Source organism: Artibeus jamaicensis, unplaced genomic scaffold (genome assembly GCF_021234435.1).
Source record: "Artibeus jamaicensis isolate MK-2021 breed Jamaican fruit bat unplaced genomic scaffold, CSHL_Jam_final contig_1691, whole genome shotgun sequence".
Taxonomy (NCBI): Eukaryota; Metazoa; Chordata; class Mammalia; order Chiroptera; family Phyllostomidae; genus Artibeus; species Artibeus jamaicensis.
In genome coordinates this window covers 813-24,810 of record NW_026521328.1, presented here as the reverse complement: position 1 = coordinate 24,810, position 23,998 = coordinate 813, and the positions used below count along the sequence as shown (strand labels likewise).

The window sequence follows — 23,998 nt, the reverse complement described above, 5'->3', positions numbered from 1 at the left end:
TTATACCCCAATAAAGCTATTAGAAATAAAATGTTAAAATAGTAGCTTCTATTTAGACACAGGTGGTATTATTCTTATATCTCAGCATGTCAACAAAGGCTCAGGCAAGAAAAATGACTTTCTAAGGAACACATAACCAGAAAAAGGCAGATTTGGAATAAGAACCTAGAATTTTAGAACACAGAATTTTGATTCCAACTCCTGCCTTCTCCATGGGGTCTGGGTCCCACCCTTGCTTCAGCCTCTGGTGCAGCTCCTCACACTTTATGAGGAAGGAGGGATGGGAAGGGTCAGACCATGTTTCCCACGTGACCTCGATTCCACATTCTACACGCTCTGTAACAAAACTGTAGCCGATCAATACTTCTTTAGGATCACTAGGGGAAGTCATCCTACCATGTCATGGACTCATTTTCCATGTAAATATTCTATAAGGGAGGAGGTGTGCAGATTGGGAGAGAGGCAGAACAAGCATGTGGTTTACTCAGCTGGGAGACAGAGACTGGAGACTCCCCCACCTCCCTTCCTGGATGAACGAAACTCCTTACTCGGGACACTGCTGGGATCCTCCAACTACATTCCTTCCCATCTGGATCTCCCCATCAGTTTCATGACTTTAAATGTCACCTGCCATAGATAACTCCAGATGTTTCCCCCTACCATGGCTCTCGCCTGTGAACTGTAAATCACCTGCCCACGTGTCAGTCAGGAGGACCCCCTGGACAGTTAACTGATGTCTCAAACACAAATGCTGCACACTGAACTTCTGAGAACTTCTCCTTCCCCAGCTTGCTCCAGCTGAGGCCCCTTCTTGGATTACAGTGCCTCTGTGCTTCCTGCTGCTCAGGCAAAAAATAAAGTCATTCTGGCCCCTCCCTTTCACACCCCATATTCAAGCCATCAGGAGGTTCTGTGGGCTCTACAGTTGAAATATGTACAGAATCCAACCACGTCTCACTTCTACTGCTGATCTGATCCACCATATTCTCCCTCCCCCTGTTCTTCTACAGTCTGTGTTCAGTGCAGCAGCCAGAGTGGTCCTTCCAGAGCATTCCACTCCTCCAAGTCTCCAGAGGCTTCCCACCCTACACAGAATATAAGCCAAGTTCTCACACTCTTCTCTGGGGCACCTTCTGCTGGCCACACTCCACTTCTCTGACCTTACCTGCTGTTCTTCTCTCCCTCCTCCAGCCCAACCACACTGGCCTCCTCCCTGGGCCTCAAACACAGCAGGCCTGCTCCCCACTCAGGGCCTCTGCCTGGCTAATGCTTCTGCCTGGAACAGGCTCCCCCCAGATATCCACGGGACCCACTTCTTTACCTCCTTCAAGTTTGGCATCAAATACCACCTTTCCTCTAAGGCTGTCATCACGCATCCTCTTTGAAACTGCCTGTCACCTCCTCACATTTCCTGTCCTTCTTTTCTCCACTTGAACTATCCCTCTCAAATCTAGTATACAATTCATTTAATTTGGGTCTTGTGTCTTTCTTCTCCCTACCACGTAGGTCTCCATGAGGACAGGATTTTTTTTGGTCTGTTTTGCTACTTGACATGTAGCAAAACACCAGGACCTAGATTTGAGCCTGGCACATAGTAGGTACTCAATAGATATGAAATTGTTGAATCAATGAATAAGTGAATGAACAAATGAATTAGAACAGATGGCCTCACAGAGCCCTCCAATGCTGGTGGGCATATACAGACAAATGTCCAGGATAATAACTAAAACATCAAGAGCAAGTCTTCAGGCCCCAAACTTAAAGGAACCTGCCAAAAAGTCCTCTAGTTCATACTCCAGGGTCAGGAGTGTCACTTGGAGGAGGCCTCCCAATGCAGTTCCCGGGGTTTTGCGCACACATGAGAGTTAGAAAGGAGACTCATTCCCGCACCTCAACAGGCAGCTCCCTGCACTGGCCATTGGATAATTAAGCCATCTAAGACCTCTCGGGTGCCTGACACTTCAGTGCAGCTTCTGGAGCTGAGCCTGCTCCAGCAGGCAGAGGGGAGAACTGCTATGATGAGAGAGCAGTGACAAACACTCTGGGGAAAGAGTGCGGTGCCAGAGGGACAGACAGCTTCTGGACAGGGGCCACGTGAGATGGGGAGAGCTGCTTCTCCTTGGACAGCAGGAGAGTCACTGTACGTGTGCCAAGTCCCACCTAGGTCTCCGAGCCTGAGGAGGGGGTGCATAGTGAGCACACTGATCACAGGGGCCTTAGGTCTTGCCCGTCCTCCCTGTGGAAGGACTAGTAGGCTGCTCTCCTCTCCTGACCTCTCCAGGGACATGCAGGGACTATAACCTTAGCAGCAAGCGAAGGTTATACTACTGGCTGGCCACTGCCAGCCAGAAACTGCTGCAGAAGCAACCTCGGCATGGTCTCTGTGCCCCCCCCCACCCTTCCCATCTCCAGCTCTTCTCATTTCAAGCCCTCCATCACCTCTACAACTGCCCACTGCAACTCTCCCGCCTGCCGTTTTTCATTTTGCCTGTGACGTTTCTACCCTCCAGTCACCAGGATCTGAGTCTCCTCTCAACTCACCTCCCACCATCCCTCAGTGTGGGCCCAGGTAAGAAGCAGCCTGGTGTTACAGGGTATGCGGGCAGGGAAGGAAATACCAAGACTGGACCATGGAAACAAGGCAGTTAATATGCTCCCTACTGAGGTTTACCCAAACTGCTAACTGCCTCTGAGAGAAGCATTTCTTCTGCCCTCCTGAGGTCAGACCTGGTGCCCCACACCAGCAAATCGTGGGGCACACGGCATTCAAGGTGCTCTCACTGGTGGAACCCTTTAGTCTGGGGTGCAGAGGGTGGGGTGCAGTGTGAGGCACTTCAGGCAGCTACAGGTACCAGAACTTTTAGGTTTATTGCTATTTTTATCCAGAATCTTTGCCCAAGTGCATCTCTTCTGCCTCAGCTTCTCCAACCAAAAAAGTGAGAAAGCTCGGGCTTCTCCTTGGGTGAACAGGGCTTCTCCTGGGCCTTCAATGTGCTGTCTCTATAGAATAAGGGGTAAGGAGAGAACCGAGGACAGTGTCCTCTCTTTGCTCCTTACTGGCAGTACAGACGACATCTATGAAGATGACATCTGTGATTACTACTTAGCTCCACGAGACACAAAAGTGCACCCACACAAAACCCCCCATCACAGTACTGTCCGTGGCCCCATTTGGCCCTCACTTCCTGGCCAGAGCATGAAGTTCCCAGGCCCCAAACCACACCAACCACAGCAGTAGCCACCACCCTTGAAGGAGACCTGGGCCACCATCAGGGCCCACTAAACCCTGTCCATTCCATCTCATTTCATGTGGTCCTTTGTTGATTTTTCTAGGCAACCACAGGGGTCCATTCTGGGCACTTGGGGGCAGCTGACAGGATGGTGAAGAGAGTGTCCCATAGGAAAGAGCTCCTGAAGCCAAATGCATGCACAGGGCTCTCACAGGTGAAGGGCTTCCTGAGGGGCCAAAAGCTTTCTGAGGCAGCTGAGAAGACACCAGTGTGCCCTGTCCTGCTGGGGGCTGGCCCAGGAGATCAAGACAGTTTTTCCCAGGTTTTTTGTTTGTTTATCAGATTAATGAATGATGAAAATGCCCTGGCAGAACTGTAATTGCCTTGATTCCCTCATCCAAGCAGCCTCCTTGCCTATTCCTTAGTTCCCAGCTGACAGCCAGTGGCCAACAAGAAACAGGAAGGCATCTTTACTAGGAGGGTCATTTGAGGTTTTCGGGGAACCCTCTCACTGCTTTGTGGCCTGAGATGGAGTTGAGAAATTAACAGTATTTCAAACCTACTAAAACCAACTTCATCGAACATGATAGCTGATCTTAAAAAATAAGTCAGAAAACGAACTAGTGTCTCTAGACAGCAAAGATACCAACACTGTCTAAGGTAGATACACGGATTGACCCAGGGACTAGACTACTTCTCAAAACGTGACACTGCAATGACCATGCATTACGCATGACAAAGACGACCTTCACAGTCCCAGAACTGGGGCAGTCTCCTTGCCAGGCAATGCAATGGGGACCATTCAGGTGCTTGTGCTTGAAGTGCGTCCCTCTTCCTCTGCCAGAAGCCTGGGCCACAGATATCAGTTTAAATGGATGCTGCTTCTTTCCAGCTGAGAACTTCTTTAGGAGCATCAAAGGCAGAGCACAAGCTCGGAAATCAGCAGGGCTCCTAGATCTGTGTGGCCAAAGCTCCTCTGCAGTGAAAACAAAGGAGACCAGGAAGCTGAGCTGAAACTGCACTCAAAGCCCTAACCCCACGGTTGACTTAAGAAAAGAGAATTAACTGTAGGAACCATTTTGGGGGCTGCAAACACACAAGGACACGTATTGTAAGGATTCCCAGTTGTCAGGAACGGGGAGATTTAATGTTGCCCAACATGCAAAACCCAAGGTAAGGTACTGACCCGGAGCTGGAGACTTAAAATGTTGCCCATGGAACCGTCACTTAAAAAAGCCCCCCTGAGAAGACAGGAAATATCAAGGGCTTCACGGTTTTATAACATGTGGGATCACTACATATTTCAGGAAACACCCTAAGCAGGGGAAAGCAAAAATGTCTGTGTAAGGAACATTCCCTATTACATCTGTTTAAGTGGGTGCAGGAGACAAAGATGCCCACAGGAAATAGCAAAGGACTCCTTTTATCCAGACTCTCAAAAGCCCTTGATAAGCCGTCTTGCCAAATGTAGCAGCGTCCAGGACTCAGGAGGCTGCTGTATCAGGTGCAAGGCAGGGGCTCACAGGACAGGAGCACCACCCCAGAAATGTCATGTGTGTCCTGGGTCGAGGCTGAGAGTGTGAATGGTTGGAACAGGGAGCCCACAGTAAAACCTGTACTTCAGAGCTGCTCTTCAGCCCTCTGACTAGAGAAATTATCAAACTGATAAGGAAAAAAGCCACTAACAGATGTAAGTTTGCATGATACAGCAAGAAGATAGTAAAGAAGTGTTTTACTTAAGATTTTATTTATTTGTAGGGGAAGGGGAAAAAAAGGAGAAAGTGAGGAAGAGAAGCATCGATATGTGTTGCCTCTCACGCTCCCCTTAGTGGGGACCTGGCCAACAACCCAGACATATGGTCTGACAGGGAATCGAACTGGCGACCCGTTGTTTACCAGCCTGTGCTCAATCCACTGAGCCACACCAGCTAGGGTGTAAAATAGTAAATAAGTCTTAATTTAAAGCCTTAAAACAAACCTAAATTTGACATAGATAATAACACAAATATATGTAATTAATGAGTTTTGAGTTATCTGTCATAAATCAAGGAAAAGGCTGCTAACACAGGAAAAGGACTCATTATCACAATTACACTCCTCAGCTGCTATGCAAATGACCCAAAGGCTGCCAGGATGCTGCAGATGCTGGGCTCTGACCTGTGTGCAAGGAACTCAGCAGAACCTGGAGCCTTGGCTAGGAGCAAAGGACAGAGATTTATTCTAGGGTCTTAAGAGTGTTCACGCTGGAGCATAGCTAGTCCAAAGCCCAGAAGTCTGCAGAGAAGTCAGGAAAGCTGAGTTCTTAGGGCACAAAGTCCATTCTTGGGGATCAGCAGCCCTGCACTCTCAGCCCAAGGTCGGGTCCAGGACGGCTGTGGGTCAGAGGCCAGGCATCCAGGATGGCAGAGGCTGGGGGGTCCAGTGGATGGAAGCCGGAGGTGTGGTCATGACCACTGGTCTGGCAGGGCTGGACTGTCAGCTCTCAAATCTCCCACCTCATCCTCTCTGCTTACGAGTGCTTCCACTGACTACTGAAACGACCGATTTAAGAAACATCATGGGGACAGGTAATTTTAATTATTCTGCACTGTGGAAATCCAAGGGCAGGTCTGTGGCCCCAGCCCGGCAAGGCTTCCAGCCACGTCGGGATGTCCCGGGCCACCAGCCAGCCCTCCCTCTGTGGGTGCTCCACGGGGACTCACACAGTTAGAAAAGCAGACCTGCCAGAACAGTCACAGCAGCAGCCATGAATGGCAGAGCTAAGGAGAAATTATTTTTAGATTTGCTATCTTAGATGCTCTGTATTACTGCTCACATCCGCAGCCAAGGGAAACCCGAGGACAGCAAGGCCTGGGGCAGTGCAGCTGATTTCTAGGCAGGGGCACTGGAAGATCTGAGGGGGGGTGGTCTGACTTACATGAGAAGATTTTTGAGGATAAGTCCCTGTAAGGGAGACCCCACACAGTGGGTGGGGCCATGGACCACCAAGGGCTTGGCAGATAAACCTGGCTGTACCACTAGCTCACGGCACTTAATTCCTCTAGGCCTCAATTTTCTCATCTGTAAGATGAGTGTATCAATGGGCCCACCTCATCTGGTTGTTCTACAACTAAGAGAATTCATTCCAGAGAGTGTGTTGATGCTATAAATCACCTGGAAGAATGGGAATATCTGCCTTCCTGCCCCTGGGGAGGCAGGGGCTCCAGCAGAACTTGTGGTCATTTCTTCTCCCTTAGCAGCTTCTCTGACCTGGGGGGAGCTGGGTTTGGAATGGACCAAATTGCTGAAGATTGGAAAGTGTCTGGTCCCCCTCATCCTTGCAGAGAAAAGACATTCGTACAGTATGTCCCTTGAGTTTGTGACAAATCCTCCTAAAAACTCTAAACCAAGTAGAGACCCTCCTGAGCCTCCTTTTGGTTTACTCGGCCCATTTGGCTCACTTCATGTGACCTTGCTTCTGAGAAACATGGATGCATGTTCAGTGTACAGTTACTGTAGCCTTCACCTGGCCTGTCTTGTCACCTCCATTTCTGTGCAGTACAGACATGAAGGCAAAAGAACTGTCCCCAGGCCCCCACCCCCTGCATCTCTAAGAAGGAGGGAGTAGAGAGTGGCAAGCCAGGAAGAGAGACGAGAACTGCTGAGGGTCCCTCAGGGGTCCCACCCTGCCCCGACCTCCAGGACAGCCTGCCTCCTCTCCTGCTCAGACCTGAGGCTACTCCAGCTACAAGGAAGAGGCGCTCAACAAAAAGAGGTCTGTTACATATTCACCAGACCAAAGAGTGTCCAGAAAAGGGTGAGAGCTTGGAAACACAGGGAAATGATTCGGCCTCTCTCAGACCCACCCAGAACCCCATCCTACCTCCCTCCCTTCAGACCACAAACACCTGTTAGAAGACACTGCCCTCGGTCGACAAGAAGCAGCACAGGGTGACGCTGATGAACATAAATCCTCAGAATTCTCTTCTCCAAAACGAGCTCCAGTAAGCAAAACCCAAGCTCTCTCTCTGCATTCCTTCCTGCTCTGCATCCAACCCTGACCCTGACCTGGCTTTACTGCTGGTGTCCTCTACGGGAAAACAGCTACACACAATTCCCCTCTCACAGTGATTATAAACCATGACACCAAGTCCCTGAGAAGAAGTAATAGTCCAGCTTACCATTAAAATTAATGAAAAGATGTGAGCAAGTAAGAGATATCGTTAATAACAACTGGAAAAATCAAACCTCCCCCTCCCGTGTGCTTGGCCTTCAATTTCTTAGCACCCCATGTGCCCCCAGGCTCCGCAGAGGTTTCTAACAAGCACAGCTGACCTCTACGGGTTATCAATGTTTTCCAAATGCTGCCTGCAAGTGACTCAGCTGCCAATCTGGAATGTGCTGCTCCCTCAGAAAAGCGAGTCAGAACACATACACATCACTTTTCATGAAAATGTTAGGGACGGGCTATTCCTGGTGAGCCCTGCAAGGCCCTCCCACAACCAGCCCCTGCTCCCTGAGGGTCCGCCTCAGCGCCTGGCACACACCTGGCTCTCTACTTCAGACTAAATCGATATGGATTGGCTGGCACCAGTGACTTTCTTTTTAAATCCTCACCTGAGGACGTGCTTATTGATTTTAGAGAGAGAAGGATGGAGAAAGGAGGAGACAGGGAGAAGGAAAGAGGGGAATGGAGAAGAAGTGGACAGGGAGAGAAGCATGGATGTGAGAGAGAAACATTGATCTGTTGCCTCCAATAAGCACCCAGACTGGGGACCAACTTACAACCTAGGTGTGTGCCCTGACTGGGGAGGGAACCCACAAACTGTCGGTGTATGGGACACTGGGCCACCCTGCTAGGGCCCCCAGTGATGTTTTTACAACCTCATTTGGAGTCGGGAGAAACTCTTGATTCAGCCTCAGGAAGGCAGACTCTGTGATTTCCTGTGAGCAGGTAAGCCCTTCACCAGCACCACCTCCCAGCTTCATCTTCCCCTTTAAAATGATGAGGTTGTAGGGGATGCTCTCTAAGTTCTTCATCTGCTGTACGTTTCTGAGATTCTGGGACCCACAACAGAGAGCAACTCAGAAGTGATGGCAGAGGGCAGGGAGGAGGGGACCTGCCTTGGGGAGCTCAGGTGGCGGTGACACCCTCCTCCTGGGTGTACAGGCCCTCAGAATGGTGACTGGAGTTTGATGGCAGGGAGTTCTTCGTAGATGGAGGTCCTGAGCCATGCACTGTAAGGCAAGGGCCTAAAATCAAGGCTCTTTTGGAAAGAGCATGCTGAGAAAGCAACTGTAAGAATTCTAGTCCAGGAAGTCTGAAAATCTGCAATGTACTCCTTAAAAAGGTACCCCTCCCACCTTCTAACTTCCCCCTGACCCTCTCTCCAGCAGCAGAGAAGAGGGGCAGCACCCCACAAGCTCGCCCTTCCCTCCTTTCTCTCCCACAGGTGCCGATGGGCAGGCGGGGGCATGGACAGCCCCAGCAATGCCACCGTGCCCCTTGGCTTTCTCCTTCAGGGCTTCTCTGAGTTCCCGCACCTGAGGCCAGTGCTCTTCCTCCTGCTGCTGGCCGTGCACCTGGCCACCCTGAGTGGGAACCTGCTCATCCTGGTGGCCGTGGCCTCTGTGCCCAGCCGGCCACCCATGCTGCTCTTCTTATGCCAGCTGTCGGCCATTGAGCTCTGCTACACTCTGGTGGTGGTGCCCCGATTCCTTGCCGACCTGGCCGCACCGGGCCAGGGCAGGGGCAGTCCCATCTCCTTCCTGGGCTGTGCTGTCCAGATGCAGATGTTTGTGGCACTGGGCGGGACTGAGTGCTTCCTGCTGGCCGCCATGGCCTATGACCGCTATGTGGCCATCTGCCACCCTCTGAGCTACGCAGCTGTGGTGACCCCCGGGCTGTGCGTGCGAATGGCTCTGGCCTGCTGTCTTGGGGGGCTGACGGTGTCTGTGGGGCTCACAGTGGCAGTTTTCCACCTGCCTTTCTGTGGCTCCCGCCTGCTGGTGCATTTCTTCTGTGACGTCACAGCGCTCCTGCACCTGGCCTGCACAAGGAGCTATGTGGACGAGCTGCCCGTGCTGGGTGCCTGCCTGGTGCTGCTGCTGCTGCCTTCCCCGCTCATCCTGGCCTCCTACGTGGCCATCGTCACTGCCCTGCGTCGCCTGCACTCCTCCACAGGCAGGCATAAGGCCGCCTCCACCTGCGCCTCGCACCTGGCCGTCACCTTCCTGCACTATGGCTGCGCCACCTTCATGTACGTGCGGCCCAAGGCCAGCTACTCCCCGAGGCAGGACCGCATGCTGGCTCTCATCTACACCAACGTCACCCCGCTGCTCTACCCACTCATCTACAGCCTGCGCAACCGAGAGATCACTGCTGCCATCCACAGGGTGCTGGGACGGTTACGGCCAGGCCAGCCACCAGCGCGGAGTCTGCGTGAACCCTGACAGCAGGCTGGGCCAGGCCAGAGTGGACACCTCTGCTGTGTCCAGTTCTGTGCACCAGGAGGTGTCAGCATCAGCAATGCCACCAGGGGGGACTCAAGGACCGCATTCAGGAAAGAGAACCTGGAAACATGTCCACAGAAGGACAGCCTCCCAGCAGGTGCCATGTCCTCCGCTGTCCCAGAAGGAAGAGCCAAAGACAGTGCTGCACAGACCCGGAAACCCGCCTCTGCTGCTCCCAGGAGCACCTGCTGAGTCCCTCCCACGCCCTGGGGCCTGCAGGGTGGAGGCCTTGCAGTGATGCAGGGAGCCCAACACATGGCCACAGGGAGCTCACAGGCAGGACAACATGGGTGTTCAAACATGCTCCTGTCAGCACTGCGGGACTCAGCAAAAGGTTACAAAGTGTTTGCATGCCAACATGGGATGGACCAAGCACACTGCGGTTCATCTCCAGGACGGAATCCTATGCAGCTGCCAAAGACAAGGAGGAGGAAGAGGTGGAGGCGGCGGGAGTTGGATCAGACTGGGAAGCATCTCTCACACACGTTAAATGAAACAGCCAGGTGCATAGCAGTAGGTGTTAAGGCGCCACCCTCGACTCTGGCCTTGTCACTTGCTACGTCCACTCCCCGATGGCCCCTCCCTCGGATCCTCCCTGGGCTGGCTCCCTGCCATTCACATGCCACCTGAACTCACAGGCTGACTCCTCACAGAAGAGGCCTGCACGGTCGCCCTGTGTAACATCACCGCTCTGCCCTCTCCCATGGCCGTGCGTGAATTCTCAGGCATCTCTCACTATTGGAAATCATCGGACCCTCTTGTACTCCGTTCCCTGCCCCGCACACAGTCTGCTGTGCACCACCTGCTCAGTGGTGAGCGAGGCAGTGAGTAACTCAGGGTTGTGGTATGGTAGCATCTATGCATATAAACACACAGAATGCAGTGCGCTTGCATGCCCTGTGCACTCATGTCTGTCCTACATGATTTACACACACACGGGCGTGTAACCACATTCAGAGTCTAAGGAACTGAGGGACAAAGACGGGACAGACCTTTACTTTCATCGAGTACTTTATATATGTGTGTGTTACTTATTCAACAGATACTTACAAAATAAACATAAAAGTGAAGCAGAGGAAGAGGGGCTGTTTTCTTTTTTTTAAGAGAAATCAGAGAAAATCCAAGGTGACATGGCGGCCCAGGAACCAAGGGAAGGGTGGAGTGACTGACAGCACCGAGGACACTGCCATTTCCAGAATCATACGGTGCTGGAGCCAGAGAGGGTGTTACTGAGGCCTCGTCCAGCCCAAACAGCACCACATTCGCCTGTGCAGCCTCAGCAAACCACAGGCAAAGGTCTGGCAGCCAAACAGCACAGCCCATGTCTAGAACTGTGGACTCGCGGGAGACCAGGCCATGTCCACTGGGCCCCAACCACAACCTGCACCCTCACTCTGGCTTTTGTTCTTGTTCCTGGATGAAGGGAGGCTTCGGTGGCAGGTTACGTTTTGCTGGGCTGCTCCCTGCCTCTCCCTCAGGTTGTTGAAGGGAGCTCTGAGCTGGGAAGGACAGGGGAGTGGAAGATTGGAAAGACTGTCAATGGCCTGGGGGCTGAGGTTGAGGGCAACAAGGCAGATCAGTCAGTGTTTTGACTTTATTAAAAAAAAAAAAAAAGGAACAACCCACTCCAGGACGTGAACCAGAAGAAGCACTGGAAAGGGACCCTTAAAACCCCGTCCATCTCTAGGAGGGCTGTGGGGCTGGGCGTTAGGCAGGAGCCACCCCAGGCAGCAGGGCCGCTCTGGTGCACGCCCCTCAGCTCCGCTGCAGGGGCAGAGCACGCACCATGCTGCCGGTCAGAGACCAGCCCCTGCCCTGAGAACCCAGCGGACGCCACCACCTCCTTCATTCTGTTGGCCCGTGAGGCCGACTTCTTTACATCCCCCTTTCCTGCAACAAAATTATATGCGGCCATCTAATTGAGGAAGTCTCCATTAGAGGGAAAGAGGCAGCTGTAATGGGCACAGGGTTTTCAGGGGAAGACGAAAGCCATTCAGGGTGATCTGGGGGAGGCTTGCTGTGAGATGCGGGGTTCAGCCCTGCCTCCTGCAACCCACGAACTCCACAGTGAAATCACGTACCTGACAGTGCATGAGGGTGTGGGGTCCATGCAGAGGTTGAAGCTCTGTCCTGGCCACAAGGCAAGGGAAGGGGGCCTAGAGGCGTTCCGGTGTGGGGCGGTTGCGTTTGCAAAACACGGGCCTATGCAGCTTTGTCCAGTGTCCCTACTAAACCTCAAAGTCATGTGTCACTGATAAAACGTTTTGCTGGAGCAGAAGAAATTTCACTCCCAATTTCTTAAAAAAACGTTTCGCCCACAATAATCTTGGAAATTTATGGTATCAAAAATTATGTGATAGCCTTGGCTGGTGTAGCTTAGTGGACTGAGCACAGGCCTGTGAACCAGAGGATGGTGGTTCGATTCCCAGTCAGGGCACATGCCTGGGTTGCAAGCCAGTTCCCTGCAGGCCAGTTCCCAGCAGGGCACGCACGAAAGGCAAACATACATTGATGTTTCTCTCCCTCTCTCCTTCCCCTCTAAAGATAAATAAATAAAATCTTTAAAAAATATATGTCATGGTAATTATATTTTCCTGCACGAAAAACACTGAGACTATGTGTAATACTGTATTGCAGATTGGAAAGTTCTCATCACTGACAGAAACTCTGTACCTGTGTGTGGTGGTCGATGTTACTTGGACTTACTGTGGTGGTTATTTTGTAATGCACACTAACTTCGCATCATTATGTTGTACCCCTGAAACTCATACACTGACACAAATACAGGAACTTCAAAATATATGCTGTAAACAGAAGGCGAATTTTCCAGCTAAACATTATTATTAAGTTAATACTCTACATGAGAAAAAATATATATCATAAAATTACCAGACACTTTCTAAATAATTTACAGTGGTGAAATATCCTGATGACTAATAAACTGTGAAAAGGCCACAAACAAAATAAAAACACACATGTAGATCATAAAATTGTAACGTGATATATGAACTTGAATTTCATCATCCCTCGTGCATGGAGGTGAGGCAGGACACACACCAAAGAACACCAACTCCCTCCAAAACAGTCTTCCCTCCACTCTCTTTTCCCTCCTCTTCAATTTCAACCCTTTCCTACAGGCTGGGGGACAGGACGAGAGTCAACAACTGGCTTTAGAAACCCTCTCTCAAGACTCTGCAAAGGTACGACAAGTGAGCCCTTCACTTGGAAGGTGTGGGTAGAAGGCATTAATCCGACGGCTCTCACACACAGACAGGACTGAGGCAGAGTCCATTCTCGTATCTGTCAGACAGCGGCAGAGCCTCTGGAGAAACAGAAGGGAGAGAGCGGGGCTGAGGCTCTCCTGCTGTGCAGTGACACCCATTGAAGGAGCTGTCATGACCTACAATGCCCCTGGGACCTGGACAGTCAGTAGTCCTTGGGCTGCTGTGAATGGTGTCCTAAGACAGCCCAGCTGAGGCCAAGGGAGGAAAGGGACTCGGGCGTAGACAGTCCCACACTCACCACAGGAGAGGCCCCCCTACACGGGGCTGGAAAGAGGCGCCCCCCACCGTGGACTGGAGGATGGCAGAGGGTTCGCCCATTTCAAGGAAAGGCATCTCACTGGCACTGCCTACGGGGACAGCTGATGATCAGGCCTTTTCCAAAAGAGTCTGCAAGCTGAGAGACACAGATGGAGAGGGAGGAGGAGGTCAGGAGCATGAAGACAAGGCCAAAAGGGGAGAAGAGAGTGGGATGACGGAATGCCAAAAGGAGCAGGGGGCAGAGACAAAGAGATTAGAAGCTGCATTGGCATCTCACTGCTGCTGTAACAAACTACCACAGATCTGGTGGCTGAAAACAATGCACGTTTATTCTCACACAGTCCTGGAGGTCAGAAGTCCAAGTTCAGGTCTACTGGGCCTGGGTCAAGGTGCTGGCTTCAGAGGAGAACCCTTTTCCTTGCCTTTCCAGCTTTTAGTGGTCACCAGCTTTCCTTGGCTTGTGGCCCCAACACTCCAAATTCTTGCTGAGGTCACCACATCTCCTTTTTCTGACTCTGGTCTTCGTGCCCCTCCCCCTAACACGGATTCACATGTCCACACTGGGCTCCCCTGGATCATCCACGACAATCTCCCCATCTCAAAACCCTTCATGTGGTCACATCTGCAAAGTCCTTTGCTCATACAAGGTAAACTTCTCACCTTCCAGGACTTAGGGTGTGAACTTATGGGGGTGGGGCAAGAGTCAGCCTACCACAGAGCCAAAATCTTAGGGCAAAACTGAGGCAAATGTGCAGGCCTGGAGGTGAGCAAGAAGGCTCTAGAGAATAAAGAGCAAGTCAGCTTCCTTCTCTAAAGGTCAAGAAGCCAATTTTATCTAAGAGTAGCAGGAAACACCCAGCCAGAACTCCTTTACTCTGCTTTCTGGGATTTTAAGAAACATCATTTTGCTTAACTGTGGCAGGAAAAAGAGAGTGCTTCCTTCCTGTTCATCTCTGTAGAGAATTCTGAGTGTCAGAGCATGAAGATGCCTCCACAACAGAAAGACCCTGATTTTCATCTCAGCTGGCTCTTTACCAACAGTCTAGCTTTGGGCAAGTCTGCATTACAGAGTTGCTCCAAATAATTTCCTCATCACTCGCCAGGACACAGCACACGTCCAGGTCTTCCTTTATGGCCAAGCTCACACCAAGCTAAGGACTCAGAAAGAACCAAGCAGGACGTTTTAGCAAACTATCTCACATGCTTTAAACTTCGTGGTGACAACCTGACTGTCACGTGACAGTGTGGTCCTGCAGTCAGACCCGTCATGGCTGGACCCTTCATGCCCTCCTCCAGCCCACAAGGGTGCGCAGTCCCAGTCAGTGGCATCCATGGGAGAAAGGAACAGCATGACCAGCAACCCAGACAAAGGCCAAGAAGAAGAAGCTGAAGGTAGATCAGGGCTGGGACACATACTGAGCACAGAGAACACAGGAACCACTGGAGGGAGGAACTCAGAGAATTCCCTCATTGCAATTTCATGGAGCTGAAACTGAAGGCCCCGCCTGTCCAGTGGGGCAAGTGTGATGAGCTGAACAGAGGAGAGAGGAGATGACCAACCCCCCATGCAAGATGGACACAGTACAGAGAACAGTAGGTCCAATGTTAATCCTTAGGGAGTATTAGATGAGTATCATTTTGTCTTTCTCAATTCCAAATTTCTAGTTGTCCTGAAGCACCTAATCCAAACTCACAGTCTGGATTTGGACACTGAGACTTTCACCAAGTAGAAGCATGAGTCACTCAGGACATGATACAAGGGAAGGCCCTGAATTCCTCAGAGAAGCAAACCCTTCCTCGTCTGGCACAGGTATGTGGAGGGAGAAAGCAAGAGGAAAGTGAGGGAAGCAGACGGTCACATAGACGTGTCCTGCTCCCCCCTTTGGAGGGATTTAGTCCCTGAGGATGGAGAAGGGAGGGGTGGGGAGAAGCCAAAAGCAGAAGTGCTTCTTGATCCCCATCTGGAGAGCTGGTGGGGGGCTGTGGGTCAGGGTGGCCCAGAACCTCCTAGGTGGTGGTAGGGGAGCAGAGCCATAGCAGTGCAGGGGTTAGGGGGCCGCCGAACAGGGCGATCTGAGAGGTGCTCCTGGTTCCTAGAACAGGGGCTGTAGGCCCCAAAGGGCTGAGTTCTCCCAGAGAACCTGCCAGCACAGGCCCAACATGGTGCAGAAAAGGACCACACAGTGGATTTCCTCAGCCAGGGCCCCAAAAAGAATCACAGTCAGTCCTTGAAGGATGTATGAGTGCATGTGTCTGGGGGAAACATACTGGAAAACCCTGAAGTGGGATCATTTCAACAAAAGGATTGCCATGGAATGCTGACAAAAGCAGACAACAGTCCACAAGTCCCTCAGCCACAGACTTCAGCAGCGATGCCACAGACCACTTCCAAGCAACCACAACTCAATAGAAGCCAGCCCTGGGCCCTCGTGCAGATGGCAGTAGCTGCCCAGCTGCAGGAACATGCACCAGGACTAGCATGAAACAAGAGTGTTTCTACACCCTCGTCTGAAGCTGCACATGACCCCAACGGTACCAGTTTTCCCTTATACCCAGAAGCCACCTTGAAAAAAGAGCGGAGAAAGTTTGAACTTTGCATCAGATATTTAATTAGTATTTAACGAAAGATTAAAAACAAAGATTAAGTCAAAAAACAGTTTATACTGTACAAAATGAGATAATTTTCAATCGCATATCATATTGTTTGCATTTCCCCCTCTTTCCATACTTCCCATCAGGGCACAGACTCAGGAAGATCAGATCATCACAGAGAGCAAAACAGCGACCTTTTCACTGAACATCCACAAACAGTGTATTTTCATTTGTGATTCCATCACAGAGGGAACTTGATCTTGAAGTAAAGGTTGTTCTGACTCCATGGGTGAGCCAGTAATCTATGAAGGAAAAACCTCTTTCACAGGAATAAGCTCTACTCTACCTGTTCAGTGTTAATACATAACAAAGATGTTACATCCAGTTTCAAGGAGATGATTCTCATAAAGCATTTAGTAGTCGTTAAGGACTCCTGGCCATGTCTGCCCTTTCTGATCCCTACCACTACCACTTAAGTGGTTTCTCTCAAGTCACACAGAGAAGACAAAAGCACAGAAATGCCACTCTAAGGGTTTCCTAGTGTGTGAAGGTAGGAAGCAGAGCAGGGCTCGCATCCTCTCGTGACAGAGCTCATTAGGATGAGGCCCTTCAAGGCCCTTCAAGCTGCTGTCTGTCAGCCAGAGTGGTCGTCAGCCCACACAACCTGCTTCCAACAAGGTGTCTCTTGACATTTCACTGGGGAAAGGTAGAAAAACATGAATCCTTTATTTTTAAGTGGAAAGAACTGAGAGAAGGTTCCTAAGTAAGAACCAGATACAGCAGTTCACTGGAGCTGAGTGACACTATTCCTAGTAACAGGAAAGCCTGGTAGCAAGGAGCTATGAGGGCAGGGGACGGGAGTTGGGGGAGTAAGTAATGATGGGGCAGTTCCAAAGGAGTGAAGGAAAAGACCCAGGCAAGCAGCAGCCTGGCCTGCACGGACATTATAGGACGTGAACATCCACCAAGGGATCCAAATAGTGTGTGAAGTATTGGTTCTGTCCATGTAACTCCTGGTGTGAAAATTACTCCTATCCACTCAAGGCCACAGTTTGGAGCTCACAATGGTCTGACTCCAGTCTCAGACCTCGGGGTCTAGGTTGAAAGAGAGTGCGTAATGGCCATACTGGAAAAGACAGACTTCCCAAGCTGCAGGATGCGTAGAGTTCTAATCAAATCTCTGTTTCTCAGATGAGACCCAGAGACATTAAGTGACTTGCCCAAAGTCATGGGGCTATTTATACCAAAGCCAGAGCAAACACCAGTCATCCTGTCCCTGGTCCAGAGTGTGTGTCCCACAGAATATTAATAGATATACCTCTCATGGCATAAATGAATCCAAACCTGTAGACATACCTACTTTGCTGAGGCAGAATGTTTTTGAAGATTTTATTTATTTATTTTTAGAGAGAGAGGAAGGGAGGGAGACAGGGAGAGGGAGAAACATCAATGTGTGGTTATCCCTCACACGCCACCCAAGTGGGCACCCAGCCAGCAACCCAGGCATGTGCCCTAAATGGCAATCAAACTGGAACCCTTTGGTTCACAGGCTGGCGCCCAGTCCACTGAGCCACATCAGCCAGGGCAGAGGCAGAATTTTAATTATACTTCCCTGTACTCCTTCCCAGTCACCACGTTGTCCAAAGGCCACCTGGTAGTGCTGGACATGAAGCCAGCAAGTTGATTTCTCAGCATCCCCATCTCAATATGATGTATCTACATGAATGGTAATTTTTTAACTTTGCATGTGGATTCATATTAGAAAAGTAATATGAATGTTGTGGACGTGTTTTTCAAACTAGAGGTGAGCAAAGAGAACATTAAAATACCTAGAAACCTATTACCAAAAAGCCCACCTAGTACCAGATTAGCCCACTGATGTTTTATGATCACTCTTTCAGTTCTTTTTGTGTTTCAGTCTTTACATACATCCAGTTGTATGCATTATTATTTCTTACAATTTAGGATCATACTGAAGCTACTATTGTCTAACCTTTTTTTCATTCACTTACATATCATCTCTACCCCTAGTGTTAGGAAACAACAGGAAAGCTGAATTTTTCTTTTACCAGCCACAAAATATTTTCATTAGATGATCGTGTACTGTGTCATGTGAAACATGGTGCCCAGACGTACCTTTGATGAACCTCGGGAAGCCCAGCTCTCAGGTGTCTGTCTCTCCTCCTGTCTTCCCTCTGCCTACCCTTGGATTTCTTTTCACCTCTGCCCTTCCTGCCCGTGGTTCCAGTTCTAAGTCAGAAAGCCCCAACAGTTTCTTCTTTTGATGGACTCTGAGGTCGGCAGAGCTTCGGGTCCTTCGGGCTGGGCTGCATGGGGAAGGGAGCAGAGGGGAACTGGGTGTTCCATCTACTGCACAAAGGGAAGAGTGTGGGCTGAGACCACCAATCCCCGGTCTGTCGTGATTAGAATAACGAGGAGGGTAGTATGAGGGGGTCGATGGTGAAGGATTAAGATTTGATGGGTAGTGAGCACACAATATTGTGTACAGATGATGTGTTATTGAATTGGGCACCTGAAACCTGTATAACTTTGTTAACCAGTGCCACCCCAATTTATTCTGTTTCAAAAATCTTCAAGTTAATTAAAACTGTTTATAATTGATATTGTCCAATTATTACCAAAATAATTCTACTGGGTCACTCATCAACAATATGTCTGCTTTTCCTTCCCATGTTACCAAGAACCCATGCTTGATTATCATAGAAACATATCAGTATTGAGAACAAAACTCCATCCTGACTTATTGTTTTCTTTGTCCCTTTTAGTTAGGTCAGTGAAGTCATTAAAACTTTGAGGAAAGTGATCGAGAACTGGGAAATCCAGATCAGTGAAAGATGGAAAAGTTTCTGGTGGTATGAAAATATGGAAGGAAAACCAAAGTCAACAGAAATGTAATATGGGAGACCATCAAGGAGCCTGCAGAAATATTTTAATGATTGTGAACTTGGGACTTCTCAATGGTTTCCAGCCCATGAACATAATGCTTCTGCTGTGCAATGCTCACCACTCCCTGGTCACTAAAACTAGATACATGGAAGGAGGGGAGAAGACACACTCATTTTCTTCCTGTGGGAGGGAGATCGGGCTCAGATTTCATTCCTGTCTCCTCACTCCTGCCAAAAGTCTCCAGCAACCCCATAGCCTTGCAGGGCACTGAAGGACCGCAAAGACTCATGGAAGGGCTCATTAGCCTGGCACCTACAAGAATAATTAAAAGTTGAGGTAGAAACATTTTCAGAATGTTTATCCCATTGGGAAATTGGAAGGGTGAGGAGCTGTGATAGTTACCAAGAAGGAGGTAACTATCTTGGGGGGCAGAGGGTAGAGCATGAAGAAAGAAACACACCAAGAGCGAGTAATTGCCCTCTCGGGATTCTTAAGTTCTGAAAAGTATCAGCTAAGCTCACAAAGAAAAACCTCCAGTCCCAGGAAGAGGACTGACAACAATGGCTTCGAGGACTTCCTGAGAGATGTGTTGTGTCCCCATCCAAAATAGGTTCTGTGCAGTGGGGTGAACACACAGCTTCGGTGAGTGCCCCACTGGGAAGCTTATGAGGAGGTTGAGAGGATGCAGCCCAAATCCCCCAGAGCAGCCAGGACTGCCCTGGGGTCCTCCCCTGTGTGTTTCTCACTGGTTGTAACTGGAGGCTCTCTGATGCTTCCCATGACCTTGACTCAGCAACTCCTTGTTTGTGAGCCACTCAGTAGAGACTTGGTCAGTCATCCAACCAACAGCATAAACCGAAGTGCTCAGTATATACAAACCTGCATTCAAAGAACTGAAAAGTAGAGATCAAAAGAGGGAAGCTCTTTCCTTGGCTCCCAGGCATTTCATTATGTTCCAGTTAAGGAGGAGGAACAAAGAAGAGCTAGGATCACTGTAAGAATCAAAGGGAGACACAGACACGCCTTTTCTCAGGTGTGGCCCCAGATCTGGTGGAAAACTCACTCTATTACAGATCATCTCACTCTAGGAAATATGTGGACCAACTTTACAAAGAAGCGCATGCATGTATCACAAGTCTACAAGTCTTTCGGCTTTGACTGAAAAGCTTCTCTCAATTCTACCTGTGCGGCCTCTTCCCTATTTTGTTAGCCTCTGTATTTCAAGTCAGCCTAGTGCCAGTCATTGACACCTCCCCAAACAGTTATGTATGATATCAATGCCTTGATTCTCAAACCTAGTAGGCCATAAGATTTTACTGCCTCTACACCTATTATGAAGGGCAATCAAAGACTGCAGAATTTCTTTCTCCCTTTTTCTACTGCTTGAAACCACAGCTTACATACATTCATTTATTGCGGATCTGTAGAGCTAGGAGAACTCTTGGTGTTTCCCTAACTTGTGCATTGTGCAGGCAAAGAAAATATGGCTTGAAAGGCTAGTGTTTTAGGACGTCACCTAGATAGTTTATTCATACAGGTGGAAACCCAGGTCTCCAGTTCTACATACACCTTGAACCTCATCTTCTTTTTTTCCAAGAAGAAAATGAACTGCTTGTTTCTTCACTTTATTATTTCTACACATCTCCTTGGCTACTACATATGCAACTCCATGTCTCCAGGTACCACACTTGATACTTGAACTTCCTTTGAAAACTCGCATAAGGTCTTAACTAATTTTCTCTGCCCTCCCACCAGGCTCGGCTCCCAGACAGGGAGATGAAGCTGTACTGATCCCTGTCACCCAGCACCTGCCACTGGGACAGGCATTAATTACTCAGCACCAAGTAACATGTTCACTAGGCCAAGTGAAGTGGAACAGAATTCTCTAATTATCCCAAAACATTGAGGGCGAGGCAATTTATTAATAAAAATAGTTTATCATCTAGAAACAACTAAATTTATTGGGAAAACAAGGTCCTTGGTTTCCTTTTCTGAAAAACATAATGGATGGTAAACACGATCTCTATGGTTCCTTTCACTTACGGCAATTTTAATATGCTTATAGAATACCAGAACTCTTCTGGAGGGGCTCTTGGTCCATGACAGCCACTCTAAAGGTGAGGATTCTGGATGCTGTAGCAGCTTCTGGCTCATTGTAGGTCAGAACTGAATTACTTCCTCTGCTGACACAGGCACCTGGCTCTGTGGGCAACAACAGGCTGCCTGGGGCTGTGCTCAGGACCCCAGCCACCCACCAGCAGCTGGGCTCTGGCACTAGAGACAGACTCCAACCGAACCTGAGGCCCTAAAGCCAGGTACTAGTCTTAGCGATTCCTACAGTGACACCTTCCAGCCATGCAGGGCCAGAACTGAGTGGAAGGCAAGAAAATGCCCACTCCATTCAGGTTCTCCACGCTCTACCTCCACCCATAAGAGTCCAAACCACCGTTCTCAACCAGAAGAAATCCCAATTGGATTATGCTTTTCAATTCTATTGTGTTAGGTTCCAGGGGCTCCACTCAGGTTTTCTTAACACTGAAGTGTTACATTTGTCCTCTGTTTGGCTCTCTTTTAATTCTTACAGATTTTACCAAGATCCGTATTTTTATTTTTTAATTTCATTCTGTGGCCCTGCTGATTTTCTAAACACAAATTGCTAACATCGAGAGGCAGCATTTCCTAGAACCTGGTTGAACGCAGAGCATCTTGTATACTCAATACTATTTTTAATAAATGAGTCAATGTATAACTTGTTTTAAAAGCAGTAAATAGGCTTTGAGATTCCAATCATATTTTTTAAAAAACTGAGGGCATTTAATTCTACTTTCATAGAGGGCCGGTGGACACATCGGGAGGGAGGTAGCCCAGAGCAATCTTAGTTGAGAAACGAGAATCCGCTCCCTCTGAAAAAATTCACTGGACTTCAGTCACTTCACAGAAGTATTATGTAAGTATCACTGGGTTCCAAATGCTCCTATGACATCATTTTGTTAATCATTTCTCTAAACAGCTAAATAAATGCCAGCAACTTACTATATAAATTGCACATTATTGAGAAGGAAGGCATAGATGCAGTGGTGATCCTTCATCATAGCTGGAACTCTAATTGACCAAGTAGTATCTTTGTTCCTCTCCTTCACAGAACTTAGTGCAAGCATTCTTGATTAATTATTGTAATTATTGATACAATCTGAGCTCCTGATTATGTTATCTTAATTAATTTTGGGAGTGTTAATTTACTCTGGGTTCCTAATGACATAACAAGAACCAAGGAAAAGGGATTTGTGCTTCTGTCTTTCTTGTTCAGACAGCTGTCTGTTGTCTAGCACAGTCTGGCACACACAGAAGCTGAACACACACTGTTTTAAAAGATTCGAGCCTCATGTAGATTCATGGGCACGATGGGAATGATAGAAGAGGACTCCTTTGTGGGCAGTAACCAGACTGGACCCCAGAAGAAGCGTGAAGTGCAACGGAATCCATCTTTTAGGAACGATTCGGAGGACCCTTCTTGAACTCAAGTGTCTGATTATAATGAGTTACCCACTGCTCCCAGGGCTGCAGAATCTTTCACTGCTCTATTCCACTTCTCCTACCTCCTTACCCGCTTCCTATCTTCCTTCCTTCCTTCCTTCCTTCCTTCCTTCCTTCCTTCCTTCCTTCCTTCTTCATTTATTTATTTATTTATTTGTTTATTTGTTTGTTTATTTGCTTCAATCATTCTTTCTCCCTTTCCTGCAGCATGTTTTTTCTCTCTTCTCTGCATTGATAGCTTATCTCCTATATACCTGTACTAGACCCTAGACATAAAAGGATGACCATACAGGGACTTCATCCTTGAGAATCTCACAGTTTAGTGTGAGAGCCCAACTGTCCCTTTCCCCAGCATCTGTGCTGCAATCTCCCCTAAGCACTTAGGTTAAGGAACCTAAGGGGAGGTGTCCCAGTTTCAGCTCAGCCCAAGCCCACAGCTTCATGGAGACTCCTTAGGTAAGATCGGAACTTGCCTTTCTCTGATTCTGCTCCTGCCCCTGCAGCCCAGTCCTCTGCTCCATGAAGAGGGACAACCTGACCTGGGTGGATGAGTTTGTCCTAGTGGGGCTCTCCAGCAACAGGCAGATCGAGGCAGGACTCTTTGCCCTGTTTGGGGCTGCTTATCTGCTGACCCTGCTGGGCAACGGCCTCATCATCCTCCTCATCCAACTGGACCCAAGACTACACCTGCCCATGTATTTCTTCCTCTACAATCTCTCGGTGCTGGACATCTGCTACGCCTCCAGTGGGGTCCCCCAGATGATGGTGCACTTGGTCCTGGAGAACAAAACCATCTCCTTTGCCCGATGTGGGACTCAGCTCTTCTTCTCTCTAGCCTTAGCAGGGACCGAGTTCCTGCTGTTGGCCACAATGGCTTATGACCGGTATGTGGCAGTCTGTGACCCCCTGCGGTATGTGGCAGCAATGAGCCCAAGGTGTTGTGCCGGGCTGGCAGCAGCCGCTTGGCTTGTGGGCATAGCTAACTCTGCAGTGGAGACAGCAATCACCCTGCGCCTACCCACCTGTGGGCACCACGTACTGAACCATGTGGCCTGTGAGACGCTAGCTCTCGTCAGGTTGGCCTGTGTGGACATCACCCTCAACCAGATAGTCATAATGGCCTCCGGCGTGGTGGTGCTGCTGGTGCCCTGCTGCCTGGTCTCCCTGTCCTATGCCTATATCGTGGCCGCCATCCTGCGGATCCGCTCCACTGGGGGGCGCCGCAAAGCCTTTGGGACCTGCGCCTCCCACCTCATTGTGGTCTCCATGTCCTATGGGATGGCTCTGGTTACCTACATGCAGCCCCGCACCGCCTCCTCTGCTGAGCAGGACAAGTTGGTTGTGGTTTTTTACGCTGTGGTGACCCCCATGTTGAATCCACTCATCTACAGTCTGAGGAACAAGGAGATGAAGGCTGCTTTGAGTCGCGTTCTGATGAAGAGTTCTGAATCGAACCATTAGATTTATCTTTGTCTTCTGCCTTTGTCAGAAGTGTGTGTGTGTGTGTGTGTGTGTGTGTGTGTGTGTGTGTGTGTGTAAGGGAGCAGCTGGGAGGACCACAAGCCATACAACTGTCTTTGGAAGTGAGAGAGAAGTGAAATTTTATCTCTGGACTCTGTTTTTGGTCCTAACCTGGTATAAAAACAATGTCAATCCCAACACCTTAGAAACAGAGACACCCTACAGAAAACTAACTGGAAA

General features: G+C 49.3%; 2 protein-coding genes across 2 annotated transcripts; both read left to right on the top strand.

Annotated features, from left to right (window-relative positions):
* Positions 1-8,684: 8,684 nt before the first annotated feature.
* On the top strand, positions 8,685-9,662 carry LOC128628075 (olfactory receptor 10AC1-like). Its single transcript, XM_053669833.1, has one exon. The coding sequence runs from the start codon at positions 8,685-8,687 to the stop codon at positions 9,660-9,662; it is 978 nt and encodes a 325-aa protein (XP_053525808.1).
* Positions 9,663-22,816: 13,154 nt separating this feature from the next.
* LOC128628079 (olfactory receptor 2F1-like) lies at positions 22,817-23,758 on the top strand. Its single transcript, XM_053669838.1, has one exon. It carries the CDS (start codon positions 22,817-22,819, stop codon positions 23,756-23,758), a length of 942 nt encoding a protein of 313 aa, XP_053525813.1.
* The last annotated feature ends 240 nt before the right edge of the window (positions 23,759-23,998 follow it).